Genomic DNA, 13,974 nt, shown 5'->3' with positions numbered 1-13,974 from the left:
TTGAGCTATCACTCGGACCCCAAGGTCCCTCTGCACATCAATTCTGTTAAGGGTCTTTCCAACTAAGTGTAAACTTCCCCCTTATGCACAACCTCCCAAAGATGCCATCTGACCCACTGAGTTACTCCAGCACTTTGTGCCTTTTTTGTAAATCTGCATCTGCAGTTCCTTGCTTCTACCATTATCATAACTTGGACTATCTGCTAATTTCAACATCACGTTATCTAACGTTTTATTTTTTTGTAACATCCTGCTGCTGTTTGTTTTTCTGCTGCAACAGGGTGGTTACAACATTTTATTTCACCTCACCCCCAACTCCATCAAATTTGGTTATTAACACCGGTATTAAACTGGCAGCAGATACACCTGCAGAACCAGAGAGACGTGTCAGGGAGAACTGGAATCCTAGAATGAATTGTGGTGCTAGTGTCATAATCCTGCTGCTGTTTGGACATTGTGCAGCTTTCACTCAGGGTAAGTGAAGCATCTTGCACCTTGTAACTCATTTATATCCCAGAACATCTGCAAAGGTAGAAAGGACAATCAAGAGAATTCTTACAGAAAGATAATCCCATAATTCTTGAATGGAATGCCATGGCAACGGAAGCATAAAGCTTCTTGGCCAAGTAGTTGTACTAATTCATCTGGCCGATTGGCTTCATTTAAAGCGAGAGATCTCATTTTATAAACAGACCATTGGCTAAATAACCTTAGAAACAAGGAACTGCAGGTGGTGTTGTACAAAAATACATACAAAGTGCTGTGGTGACTCAGCAGGATTAGGCAGCAAATCTGGAGAACATGGATAGGTGACGGTTTAGGTCAGGACCTGAAGATAGGCCCTGATCCTGAAACGTCACCTTTCCATGTTCTCCCAAGATGCTGCCTGTCCCAGCCTGTCCCAGCTGATTCTTCCACAGCAACTACTAGAGTAAAGGACCATTGGTTATGGTGTTTTCATGATGAGGCATTAAACAAAGTCTTCTCAGGCACATATAGAAGGTTGCATGTCACTTGTTAGAAAAAATTGTCTGTGTCCTGAACAAAATTTATGCTCAAGCAAGATTTAAAAAATCTGATAATCTTGTAATTTAAATTATTTCATGTTGTACATAAAACAGCTGCGTAAAGCCTACACTGCAAATTGATATAATGCACAATTTGATATCCTTAGGTTTATTGAAAGGTAAAGTTAAATTGGAAGAAGAAAGGACTTGCCATCATATAGTGCTTGCTACTATCTCAGGCTATTTCCAACAAACTGTTTTTTACCTGATAGATTTGTGCTGGCACTGCGCTCAACTGCAGTGACTAATGCAAACGTTTAACGCTGGAGTCAAAATTTAAGGACAAAAAGACATTAAATGCATTGTGATTCCAATAATGAGGTCTCTGCTTCCAAGTTACATGTACTGTAACAAAATGATCATTCATTCTCACGGCACATCACATGTTTACAAATACTGTGTAAACCACCATTTACAGAATGATTTTTTACAACATTTAATTCATTTTGCAGTTGTTCCAGTAAATGAAGATGAGGATGCACGCTGTCATTGTCATACGTTTCGTAAGGACAAGATACCCGGGATTTACATAACACAAATTGATATCGTTCCCAGGGGTAGAAGTTGCATGAGAACAGAAATCATGTAAGAATTGATGATGTACTTGTCACACTTATGTTTCCATGGTGGTTTTGCTGATCATTTGGAGAAATTGTGTAAATGCATTAATATGGGCAGATCATCTGCAAAAGTAGAAAAGACAATCAGGAGAATCCTTACAGAAAGCTAATCCCATATTTAAATAAGCCCGTGGCAATGTAAACATAGAATTTCAAGTTATCAAAAGATGCAAAATGTCCCCTTTCTGTTTCAGAGCACGGCTTATTCCAAAATACAACAGCTATCTAATCTGTGTGGAGAGGACGGCTCCTTGGCTAAAGATATTAATCAAAGATTTATTAGCAAATACCAAGTAAAGAAAATAAGGACTTCATTTGCTGAAATGGTATTATACATTGTGAAATATTCTTTTTGCTACTACTTCAGTGTAAAATGATTTTAATTCTGGAAACATGATTGTACTCCAATATAAGTGTTTCATTTCATTAATAGCTTTCTAAAAGTAATTATAAATATGTAATGGGGACACAAGGAACTGCACATGCTGGTATACGCGTTCAAGACCGATCTCTTCACCTCTGCCTATCCTTAGCCCCACGTCCCCCTCCCTTTTCATCTTTGCATTAATTGCCTCATACTGTGTTTTGTATTCAATTCTGTCTTTACTTTGTGTACTAGTCATGTCTCTACTATTTATTTCATTCCCCTTACATGTTTTTCCTCTACCTGCTAAATTTTTGTAAGGTGTCCTTGAGACTCTTGAAAGGCGCCCATAAATAAAATTTATTATTATTATTATTAATTGTAAACATGAAATATTTCAATAAACTGCTTTTTGCTCCAACAATTATACTGTGGACATTGTTTCATTGAGTGGTACAAAGGGTGAAATGGAACATGTGACAATGTTGTGGCTGTGCTGGAAAGAGCACAGAGATGATTCACCAGGTAGTGTGCCTTGGTGACTATCATCTGGTGGATCCAACATCCAGCATCATGAAGTACTTTGAGAGGCTGGTGGTTGCGTACACTAGCTCCAGCCTCCCACACAGCCTTGATCCACTGTAAATCAGCTACTGCCACAACGGGTCAATGCCATCTCCCTCGCCCTGCACTCTTCCCTACAACATGTAGATAACATAGACACCTACATACAACTACTAATTGTTGAGCATAGCTCTGCCTTCAACACCATAATGCCATCCAAATTCATCCCAAAACTGCTGGACTTTGTAATCTGCACCCTCCTCGGCAACTGCATCCTTGACTTCTTAACTATAGACTGCAATCAGCAAGAACAGGCAACAAAACATCCTGCTCATTAATTCTCCACTCCAGTGTCCTGCAAGAATATGTTCTAAGCCCCTTAATATACACAATTGTGCAGCTAAACTCTGCTACAACTCCATTTATACTGAACTGAAAAGAACCTTTGTTTGGACAAAGTTATTCACATGGATGGTCTGAAAGCTTCAGGGTCAGATACCGCACACACTTAAATTAGTGTTGTGAGGGTTGATTCTCTGAGAACACAAACAGAGTCTTGGACTCATGCTGTTATACAGTGCATGATCAGAAACAGGCCCTTCAGCCCTACTTGTCCATGCTGACCAAGCTGCCCTATCTACACTGGTCCCATCTGCCCATGTTTGGCCCATATCCCTCTAAACATTTCCTGCCCATGCACCTGGCCAAATGTCTTTTAATTGTTATGATAGCATCTGCCTCGACTTCCTCTGGCAGCTCGTTTCATATACCCACTGTGCTCTGTGCAACTCAGATTCTTGCAACTCAGATTGTTATTAAATCTTTCCCCTCTCACCTTAAACCTATGTCCCCTCTGGTTCATGATTTCCCTACTTTCGGTAAAACAATGTGTCCACCTATTCTATTTTTTCCCTTCATGATTTTATACATTTCTATAAGATGGATTTTGTTTTCTAGACTGATGACCCCCCCGGCATATCATCCTTTACTATGGGAATCATTTAAGGCATTTATTAGAGGATCGATAATTTCATATCAAGCTTTTCAAAATAAAAAGAATAAGACTGAACAATTGCAATTAGAAGAACAAATTAGACAATTGGATTTAGACAATGCGAAAGACCCAACTACCAGATAAACACAATAAGATAACAACACTGAAATTTAAACTGAACAGAACTTTATCTGCAAGAGTTATCAATTCGGTGATAAACTTTCCGAGTTGTCTCCTTAGCGCGACAACTGAAAAAGCGGGAAAAGGATCATACGATTCCAAAAATTAAATCAGATAAAGGGGAATTGATAACGTTACCTAAAGGTATTATTAAAAGATTTGCTCAATTTTATCAAAACTTATATACACCCAAAACATCAACAGACAGCATTAAACTCACTAATTTTTTGGATAACTGCAACCTCCCAAAACTCAATTTGCTGGAACAAGAGGAATTAGGAGCTCAAGTTTCAACTAAATAAATAGAAGAGACAACAAATTCATTGAAGAATGGTAAAACACCAGGACTGGATGGATTTAGTAATGAATTCAAGAAAAGATTTTATGAGATAATTTCACCACGTTTACACAAACTTTACATATACGCGTTCAAAGAACAGACATTACCAGAAACATCAGCGGAATCAACTATTACACTTATACCTAAAAAGGATAAAGATTTAGAAGACCCTGGTTCATATAGAGCTATTGCACTGTTAAATACAGATCAGAAAATACTAGCGAAAACTTTAGCAAGAAGATTAAGCAAATACGTTAGTAACTTAATAAATCCGGATCAAATGGGGTTTATACCCATGAGACACTCATTCAATAATCTGAGACATTTTCAACATAATGCATTCACATAAAATCGAAGAAGAAGATTTATCAATTATATAATTGGATGCAGAAAAAGCATTTGACCAAGTGGAATGGGAATACCTCTTTAAAGTATTGCAAACATTTCAAATGGGAGAGACTTTAATCTCATGGATAAAATTATTATATGACAAGCCTACGGTTAGAATATTAACTAATAACATTGTCTCCGAAATTTCAACTATCCAGGGGCAATAGACAGGGTTGTGCTTTATCACCCCTGCTATTCGCTCTTGTGATAGAGCCACTAGCAGGAAATATAAGAACGCATCCGAATATCCATGGTTATAATACTAAACACTCTAATAATAAAATATCACTAAACACAGATGATGTAGTATTATACATTACAAACTCGCAAATTAGCATACCAAACTTATTAAACTTAATAGAGGAATTTGGTTCCTTCTCAGGATATTGAACAATTTTTTTTCTTCGGTATTCACCAAGGAGAAGGATATTGAATTATGTGAGGTAAGGGAAACTAGTAGAATAGCTATGGATACTATGAGGTTCAAAGTAAAAGAAGTACTGACACTTTTGAAAAATATAAAAGTGGATAAGTCTCCAGGTCCTGACAGGATATTCCCTAGGACATTGAGGGAAGTTAGTGTAGAAATAGCCGGGGCTATGACAAAAATATTTCAAATGTCATTAGAAACGGGAATAGTCCCCGAGGATTGGCGTACTGCGCATGTTGTTCCATTGTTTAAAAAGGGTTCTAAGAGTAAACCTAGCAATTATAGACCTGTTAGTTTGACTTCAGTGGTGGGCAAATTAATGGAAAAGATACTTAGAGATAATATATATATAAGCATCTAGATAAACAGTGTCTGATTAGGAACAGTCAACATGGATTTGTGCCTGGAAGGTCATGTTTGACTAATCTTCTTGAATTTTTTGAAGAGGTTACTAGGGAAATTGACGAGGGTAAAGCAGTGGATGTTGTCTATATGGACTTTAATAAGGCCTTTGACAAGGTTCCTCATGGAAGGTTGGTTAAGAAGGTTCAACTGTTGGGTATAAATGCAGGAATAGCAAGATGGATTCAACAGTGGCTGAATGGGAGAAGCCAGAGGGTAATGGTGGATGGCTGTTTATCGGGTTGGAGGCAGGTGACTAGTGGGGTGCCTCAGGGATCTGTGTTGGGTCCTTTGTCGTTTGTCATGTACATCAATGATCTGGATGAAGGTGTGGTAAATTGGATTAGTAAGTATGCAGATGATACCAAGATAGGGGGTGTTGTGGATAATGAAGAGGATTTCCAAAGTCTACAGAGTGATTTAGGCCATTTGGAAAAATGGGTTGAAAGATGGCAGATGGAGTTTAATGCTGATAAATGTGAGGTGCTACACCTTGGCAGGACAAATCAAAATAGGACGTACATGGTAAATGGTAGGGAATTGAAGAATACAGTTGAACAGAGGGATCTGGGTATAACCGTGCATAGTTCCTTGAAGGTGGAATCTTATATAGATAGGGTGGTAAAGAAAGCTTTTGGTATGCTAGCCTTTATAAATCAGAGCATTGAGTATAGAAGCTGGGATGTAATGTTAAAATTGTACAAGGCATTGGTGAGACCAAATCTGGAGTATGGTGTACAATTTTGGTCGCCCAATTATAGGAAGAATGTCAACAAAATAGAGAGATTACAGAGGAGATTTACTAGAATGTTGCCTGGGTTTCAACAACTAAGTTACAGAGATAGGTTGAATAAGTTAGGTCTTTATTCTCTGGAGCGCAGAAGGTTAAGGGGGGACCTGATAGAGGTCTTTAAAATGATGAGAGGGATAGACAGAGTTGATGTGGACAAGCTTTTCCCTTTGAGAATAGGGAAGATTCAAACAAGAGGACATGACTTCAGAATTAAGGGACAGAAGTTTAGGGGTAATATGAGGGGGAACTTCTTTACTCAGAGAGTGGTAGCGGTGTGGAATGAGCTTCCAGTGGAAGTGGTGGAGGCAGGTTCATTGGTATCATTTAAAAATAAATTGGATAGGCATATGGATGAGAAGGGAATGGAGGGTTATGGTATGAGTGCAGGCAGGTGGGACTAAGGGGAAAAAAAGGTTCGGCATGGACTTGTAGGGCCGAGATGGCCTGTTTCCGTGCTGTAATTGTTATATGGTTATATGGTTATTAGTCACTGCAGTTGAGCGCAGTGCCAGCACAAATCTATCAGGTAAAAAACAGTTTGTTGGAAATAGCCTGAGATAGTAGCAAGCACTATATGATGGCAAATCCTTTCTTCTTCCAATTTAACTTTACCTTTCAGTAAACCTAAGGATATCAAATTGTGCATTATTACAATTTGCAGTGTGGGCTTTACGCATCTGTTTTATGTACAACATTAAATAATTTAAATGACAAGATTATCTGATTTTTTAAAAATCTTGCTTGAGCATAAATTTTGTTCAGGACACAGACAATTTTTTCTAACAAGTGACATGCAACCTTCTATATGTGCCTGAGAAGACTTTGTTTAATGCCTCATCATGAAAACACCATGACCAATTGTCCTTTACTCTAGTAGTTGCTGTGGAAGAATCAGCTGGGACAGGCTGGGACAGGCAGCATCTTGGGAGAACATGGATAGGTGACGTTTCAGGATCAGGGCCCATCTTCAAGTCCCGACCTAAACCGTCAGCTATCCATGTTCTCCAGAGATGCTGCCTAATCCTGCTGAGTCACCACAGCACTTTGTATATATTTTTGTACAACACCACCTGCAGTTCCTTGTTTCTAAGGTTATTTAGCCAATGGTCTGTTTATAAAATGAGATCTCTCGCTTTAAATGAAGCCAATCGGCCAGATGAATTAGTACAACTACTTGGCCAAGAAGTTTTATGCTTCCGTTGCCATGGCATTCCATTTAAGAATTATGGGATTATCTTTCTGTAAGAATTCTCTTGATTGTCCTTTCTACCTTTGCAGATGTTCTGGGATATAAATGAGTTACAAGGTACAAGATGCTTCATTTACCCTGAGTGAAAGCTGCACAATGTCCAAACAGCAGCAGGATTACGACACTAGCACCACAATTCATTCTAGGATTCCAGTTCTCCCTGACACGTCTCTCTGGTTCTGCAGGTGTATCTGCTGTCAGTTTAAGACCTGTGTTTATAACCAAATTTGATGGAGTTGGGCGTGAGGTGAAATAAAATGTTGTAACCACCCTGTTGCAGCAGAAACAAACAGTAGCAGGATGTTACAAAAAATAAAACATTAGATAACGTGATGTTGAAATTAGCAGATAATGTCAAAGTTATGATATTGGTAGAAGCAAGGAACTGCAGATGCAGGTTTACAAATAAAAACACAAAGTGCTGGAGTAACTCAGTGGGTCAGGTGGCATCTTTGGAACACATGGATAAAAGATGTTTTGAGTCGGGACTCTTCTTCAGACTCTTCTCTGAAGGAACGTCTTGATTTGATTCAGACAAGTTCTTGAAGTGGAAGGGTGTCAAAGGTTACAAGGAGAAAGCAGGAGAAAAGCAGGAGAAAGCAGGAGAATGAGGTTCTCATTAGAGTCCGTCATGATCGAACGATAGAGCAGTCTCAATGGGCCGAATGGCCTCATTCCTCTCTTACCTATATTTGTTGTGAATTTATGGTCTTATGGCATTGGATTGTTTTCTCTGGAATGCTAGAGGTTGCGGGAAAACCTAATAGAAGAACATAAAATGATGAGATGTATAGATACAGTAATCAGAACCTTTTTCCCAGGATGGAAATATCAAATACTAGTGAGTGTAGCCCTAAGGTGTGAAGGACAAGGTTTACAGGAGATAAACCTGTTGTTAGTGATGTATGTAAAGAACTTGGATTTAAATGTAGACAGGTTGTTTAGCAAGTTTGCAGAAGACAGCAAAATGTGTTGAGTTGTGGACAATGAGGAAGGCTGTCCAATGATACAGTGGGAAATAGATCAGTTACGGATATGGGCAGAGAAATGGCAGATGGAATTTAAACCAAGTGTTGCACTTTGGGAGGTTGTGCATAAGGAGGAAGTTTATAGTTAGTGGAAAGACCCTTAACAGAATTGATGTGCAGAGGGACCTTGGGGTCCGAGTTGATAGCTCAATGAAAGTGGCAACACAAGTAGAGAGAGTGGTAAAGAAGGCGTATGATGCGCTTGCCTTCCTTGGTCGGGGCACTGACTAAAGAGTCAAGAAGTCAGGTTGTACTTTGGTAAGACCATATTTTGAGGATTGTGTGCGATTCTGGTCTTCCCAATACAGGAAGGATGTGAAGTCTTTGGAGAGGGTACAGAAGAGGAACCAGAATGGTGTCTGGATTATAGTGCATAAGGTAAAAGGAGCACTTGGACAAACTTGGATTGTTTTCTCTGGAGCATCAGAGGTTGTGGAAAGCTGTTAGAGGTATAACATTATGGGAAGCAAAGATAGGAAAGACAGTCAGGACATTTTCCCCAGGCTCGAGATTTCTAAGGCTGCAGGGCATAGGTTTGAATTCTGGGGCAGTGAGTTTAAGGGAGACACGCGGGGCATGTTTTTTACCATGAGGATGCCTGGAGTGCGCTGCCAGGGGTGGTGGTGGAGGCAGGTACGATAGTGGCGTTTAAGAAGCTTTTAGATAAGCACATAGACATGCAGGGAATGGGTATATTGGGATCATATTCAGGCAGATGAGATCAGTTTATCTTTTGATCATGTTTGGCGCAGACACTGGTCTGATGGACCTGTTCCTTTGTTGTGCCGTTCTATACAACATGTTTGAAGGTCCTGTTTCCATGCTGTCATACTCATGTTCAGTTATTTTGCATCTTTGTGAAAGAGATCAACAAAGACTCCAGTTTGATTATTTTGTTACATCGCATATTAAACATGGCAATGGGCAGAATTGTTCTGTCTATCAATACTTGGGATATTTTGTCTGGGCTCCGGGGAGTGTTGTAGAGCAGAGGGAACTGGGAGCGCAGGCACATTGTTCCTTGAAAGTTGTCTTCTTCTTGCCTATGGCGTGCACAGCCTAAAGTTGTAGGTCAACTTGTTCTATTTGATCTTCATTGTGCACATCAGTCAGGATATTGAGTACAGAAGTTGGGATGTTATGTTACTGTTGTACAAGATGCTGGTGAGGCCACATTTGGAGCCTTGTGTTCAGTTTTGGTCACTCTGCTATAGGAAAGATGTTGTTGGACTGAAAGGAGTGCAGAGAAGATTTACGAGGATGTTGCCAGGACTTGAGGGCCTGAACTATAGGGAGAGGTTGAACTGGCTAGAACTTTATTCCATGGGGCGCAGGAGGATGCGTGGTGATCTTATAGAAGTGTATAAAATCATGAGGGGGAAGATAGAATAGGTGGACACAATGTTTTACCGAAAGTAGGGAAATCATGAACCAGATGACATAGGTTTAAGGTGAGAGGGGAAAGATTTAATAAGAATCTGAGTTGCAAGTTTTTCACACACAGTGGGTATATGAAACGAGCTGCCAGAGGAAGTCGAGGCAGATGCTATCATAACATTTAAAAGACATTTGGTCAGTTGCATGGACAGGAAATGTTTAGAGGGATATGGGCCAAACATGGGCAGATGGGACCAGTGTAGATAGGGCAGCTTGGTCAGCATGGACAAGTAGGGCTGAAGGGCCTGTTTCTGAGCATGCACTGTATAACTGCATGAGTCCAAGACTCTGTTTGTGTTCTCAGAGAATCAACCCTCACAACACTAATTTAAGTGTGTGCGGTATCTGACCCTGAAGCTTTCAGACCATCCATGTGAATAACTTTGTCCCAACAAAGGTTTGTTTCAGTTCGGTATAAATGGAGTTGTAGCAGAGTTTAGCTGCACAATTGTGTTTATTAAGGGGCTTAGAACATATACTTGCAGGGCACTGGAGTGGAGAATTAATGAGCAGGATGTTTTGTTGCCTATCCTTGCTGATTGCAGTCTATAGTTAAGAAGTCAAGGATCCAGTTGCCGAGGAGGGTGCAGATTACAAAGTCCAGCAGTTTTGGGATGAATTTGGATGGCATTATGGTGTTGAAGGCAGAGCTATGCTCAACAATTAGTAGTTGTATGTAGGTGTCTATGTTATCTACATGTTGCAGGGAAGAGTGCAGGGCGAGGGAGATGGCATTGACCTGTTGCGGCAGTAGCTGATTTACAGTGGATCAAGGCTGTGTGGGAGGCTGGAGCTAGTGTACGCAACCACCAGCCTCTCAAAGTACTTCATGATGCTGGATGTTGGATCCACCAGATGATAGTCACCAAGGCACACTACCTGGTGAATCATCTCTGTGCTCTTTCCAGCACAGCCACAACATTGTCACATGTTCCATTTCACCCTTTGTACCACTCAATGAAACAATGTCCACAGTATAATTGTTGGAGCAAAAAGCAGTTTATTGAAATATTTCATGTTTACAATTGTTCATTGTGACATCTTGCGTGATTATTATCAGGATTATGATCCCTGTGACAGGAGCATTGAGAGCTTGTTTGTGAAATGAATAAAGGGACAGAGCACCAAGCAGAGTAAACACTTCTTTTCAGATTGGATAGAAATTCTCTCTCATTGGCCGTATGTTGAAATAAGTATATTTTTCTATTGCCATAAACTGTCAGATAAACAATATTGAAACACAAGGAACTGCATATGCTGGAACCTTGATTAAAACATACAGTGCTGGAGTAACTCAGCAGGTCAGGCAGCATCTGTGGAGGAAATGGATAGCCAATGATTTGGGTGGCGCCCCTGACTTTCCTGACCCAACGTCATGAGTTACTCCAGCACTTTGTGTTTGCTCAAGATACCAGCATGTGCAGTTCCTTGTGTCCCCATTACATATTAATAATTACTTTTAGAAAGCTATTAATAAAATGAAACACTTATATTGGAGTACAATCATGTTTCCAGAATTAAAATCATTTTACACTGAAGTTGTAGCAAAAAGAATATTTCACAATGTATAATACCATTTCAGCAAATGAAGTCCTTATTTTCTTTACTTGGTATTTGCTAATAAATCTTCGATTAATATTTTTAGCCAAGGAGCCGTCCTCTCCACACAGATTAGATAGCTGTTGTATTTTGGAATAAGCCGTGCTCTGAAACAGAAAGGGGACATTTTGCATCTTTTGATAACTTGAAATTCTATGTTTACATTGCCACGGGCTTATTTAAATATGGGATTAGCTTTCTGTAAGGATTCTCCTGATTGTCTTTTCTACTTTTGCAGATGATCTGCCCATATTAATGCATTTACTCAATTTCTCCAAATGATCAGCAAAACCACAATGGAAATATAAGTGTGACAAGTTTAATTCTTATTAAATCAATTCTTACATGATTTCTGTTCTTCTGCATCTTCTACTCCTGGGAAAGATATCAATTTGTGTTATGTAAATCCCGGGTATCTTGTCCTTACGATATCCATGACACCTACAGCGTTTAACCTCATCTTCATTTACTGGAACAACATGCAAAATGAATTAAATGTTGTAAAAAAACAAATCTATCAGGTAAAAAACAGTTTGTTGGAAATAGCCTGAGATAGTAGCAAGCACTATATGATGCCAAGCCCTTTCTTCTTCCAATTTAACTTTACCTTTCAATAAACTTAAGGATATCAAATTGTGCATTATAACAATTTGCAGTGTAGACTTCACGCAGCTGTTTTATGTACAACATTAAATTATTTAAGTGATAAGATTATCTGATTTTATTAAATCTTGCTTGAGCATAAAATTTGTTCAGGACACAGACAATGTTTTTCTAACAAGTGACATGCAACCTTTTATATGTGCCTGAGAAGACTTTGTTTAATGCCTCATCCTGAAAACACCATGTTCAATGGTCCTTTACTCTAGTAGTTGCTGTGGAAGAGTCAGTTGGGACAGGCTGGGACAGGCAGCATCTTGGGAGAACATGGATAGGTGACGTTTCAGGATCAGGGCCTATCTTCAGGTCCCGACCTAAACCGTCACCTATCCATGTTCTCCAGAGATGCTGCCTAATCCTGCTGAGTCACCACAGCACTTTGTATATATTTTTGTACAACACCACCTGCAGTTCCTTGTTTCTAAGGTTATTTAGCCAATGGTCTGTTTATGAAATGCGATCTCTCGCTTTAAATGAAGCCAATCGGCCAGATGAATTAGTACTGGTTTCCCGCAGGGGTATCCATTCACTTTCTTTCCCCCATCGCTCACCCGATCAATTACTTTGGCCCAAGTGCTGATCTATCTGACTATTTCATATTCTGATTGGTTCTTCTTTCACCAGTCTCGTGGACATTCAATTCCAGTACAGTATCAAATCCATGCATAAAATAATCCTTGCATATGTCACTAATTTGCCGTCTCCCTGGATCTTGAAACACCTGCTAATGTACAGCACTCAAGCGGAAGTTTTATTAGGTTCAGTGAGTTACAGGTACCTGTACAAGGAAAATCTTGGTTGCAGAAGTATCGTAGGCACATAGACTTAGACACAGGCAAAAATATAATTTATTCATAAATTGCACTAAAAATTCTCCAAGACAGTAAAAAAGAAAAAACGATTGCAAATAAAAACAGGGCATTAGTGGAAAACACAATGAGAGGAACAAAAAAGTCCAAGAGGTGGCCCATGGTGTTCTGTTGTTCAGCTTCAATTAGGGATGTTGATGTTTTTGATAGTTGTAGGAACATTGCTCAACTGTACTGTACTAAACCAATAGGCTAAATTATGTCCTCACATCCAGGGACTTGAAATCACTACCTGCCAGATCAGAAAGAAATGTGCTGCTTCTCAGCCAATATGACACTTGAGGAAGATAGTGAGTTACAAGGTACAAGATGCTTCACTTACCCTGAGTGAAAGCTGCACAATGTCCGAACAGCAGCAGGATTACGATAGCAGCACCACAATTCATTCTAGGATTCCAGTTCTCCCTGACACACCTGCAGAACCAGAGAGACGTATCTGCTGTCAGTTGAAGACTGGTATTTATAACCAAATTTGGTGGAGTTGGGGGTGAGGTGAAATAAAATGTTGCAATCACCATGTTGCAGCAGAAAAACAACTCAACGGTTTGTTAGAAAAAATAGGAACACCAGATGAATTTATGTTGAAATTTGCAGATGATGTCAAAGTTGCGATATTGTTAATTCTTTGTAGGATAGGACCTTCTACTTCATATGCTTGGACAATATCATGAACAATAGTATGAATGTACAAAGGCATAAATGCACGCATTGGCAGTCAGGAAGCTTTGGTTGTATATAAAGGACTAGACTAAGTGGGACCCGTTGGGTCCCAGCTTCACAAGCGAGGGCTGGTCCCCCAACGCAATATTTCACCTCTCCACCAATTCCAATATTGGTGGCCATGGGGGGGGGGGGGGGGGGGGGGGGGGGGGGGGGGGGGGGGGGGGGGGGGGGGGGGGGGAGCGCTAGTATGGGTGTTGTGCGCTGGACTGGTTTCCAGAGGGCTAGTATGGACATTGTGGGCCGAATGGATTCTTCAGCTGGCGGC

The 13,974-nt window shown here is 40.0% G+C and overlaps 1 protein-coding gene across 1 annotated transcript; it reads right to left on the bottom strand.

Moving 5' to 3' along the window:
• Nucleotides 1–9,788: 9,788 nt before the first annotated feature.
• On the bottom strand, nt 9,789–13,443 carry LOC129700298 (C-X-C motif chemokine 13-like). Its single transcript, XM_055640699.1, has 3 exons — nt 13,309–13,443; nt 11,803–11,926; nt 9,789–11,564 (listed from the first exon to the last, which is right to left on the bottom strand). Exons 1-3 carry the CDS (start codon nt 13,370–13,372, stop codon nt 11,462–11,464), a joined length of 291 nt encoding a protein of 96 aa, XP_055496674.1. The 5' UTR covers nt 13,373–13,443; the 3' UTR covers nt 9,789–11,461.
• Between the last annotated feature and the right edge of the window lie 531 nt (nt 13,444–13,974).

This window comes from Leucoraja erinacea, chromosome 1 (assembly GCF_028641065.1).
Source record: "Leucoraja erinacea ecotype New England chromosome 1, Leri_hhj_1, whole genome shotgun sequence".
Taxonomy (NCBI): domain Eukaryota; kingdom Metazoa; phylum Chordata; class Chondrichthyes; order Rajiformes; family Rajidae; genus Leucoraja; species Leucoraja erinaceus.
The sequence above is the reverse complement of the archived record's forward strand: the minus strand, read 5'-3'. Positions and strand labels throughout refer to the sequence as shown.

Coding starts and splice junctions, on each gene's coding strand:
- LOC129700298 (XM_055640699.1), bottom strand. CDS start 13,372: ATGAATTGTGGTGCTGCTATCGTAATCCTGCTGCTGTTCGGACATTGT. Junction 11,927..13,308: donor TTGTGCAGCTTTCACTCAGG/GTAAGTGAAGCA, acceptor ATGTTGTTCCAG/TAAATGAAGATGAGGTTAAA. Junction 11,565..11,802: donor TGCAGAAGAACAGAAATCAT/GTAAGAATTGAT, acceptor TTTCTGTTTCAG/AGCACGGCTTATTCCAAAAT.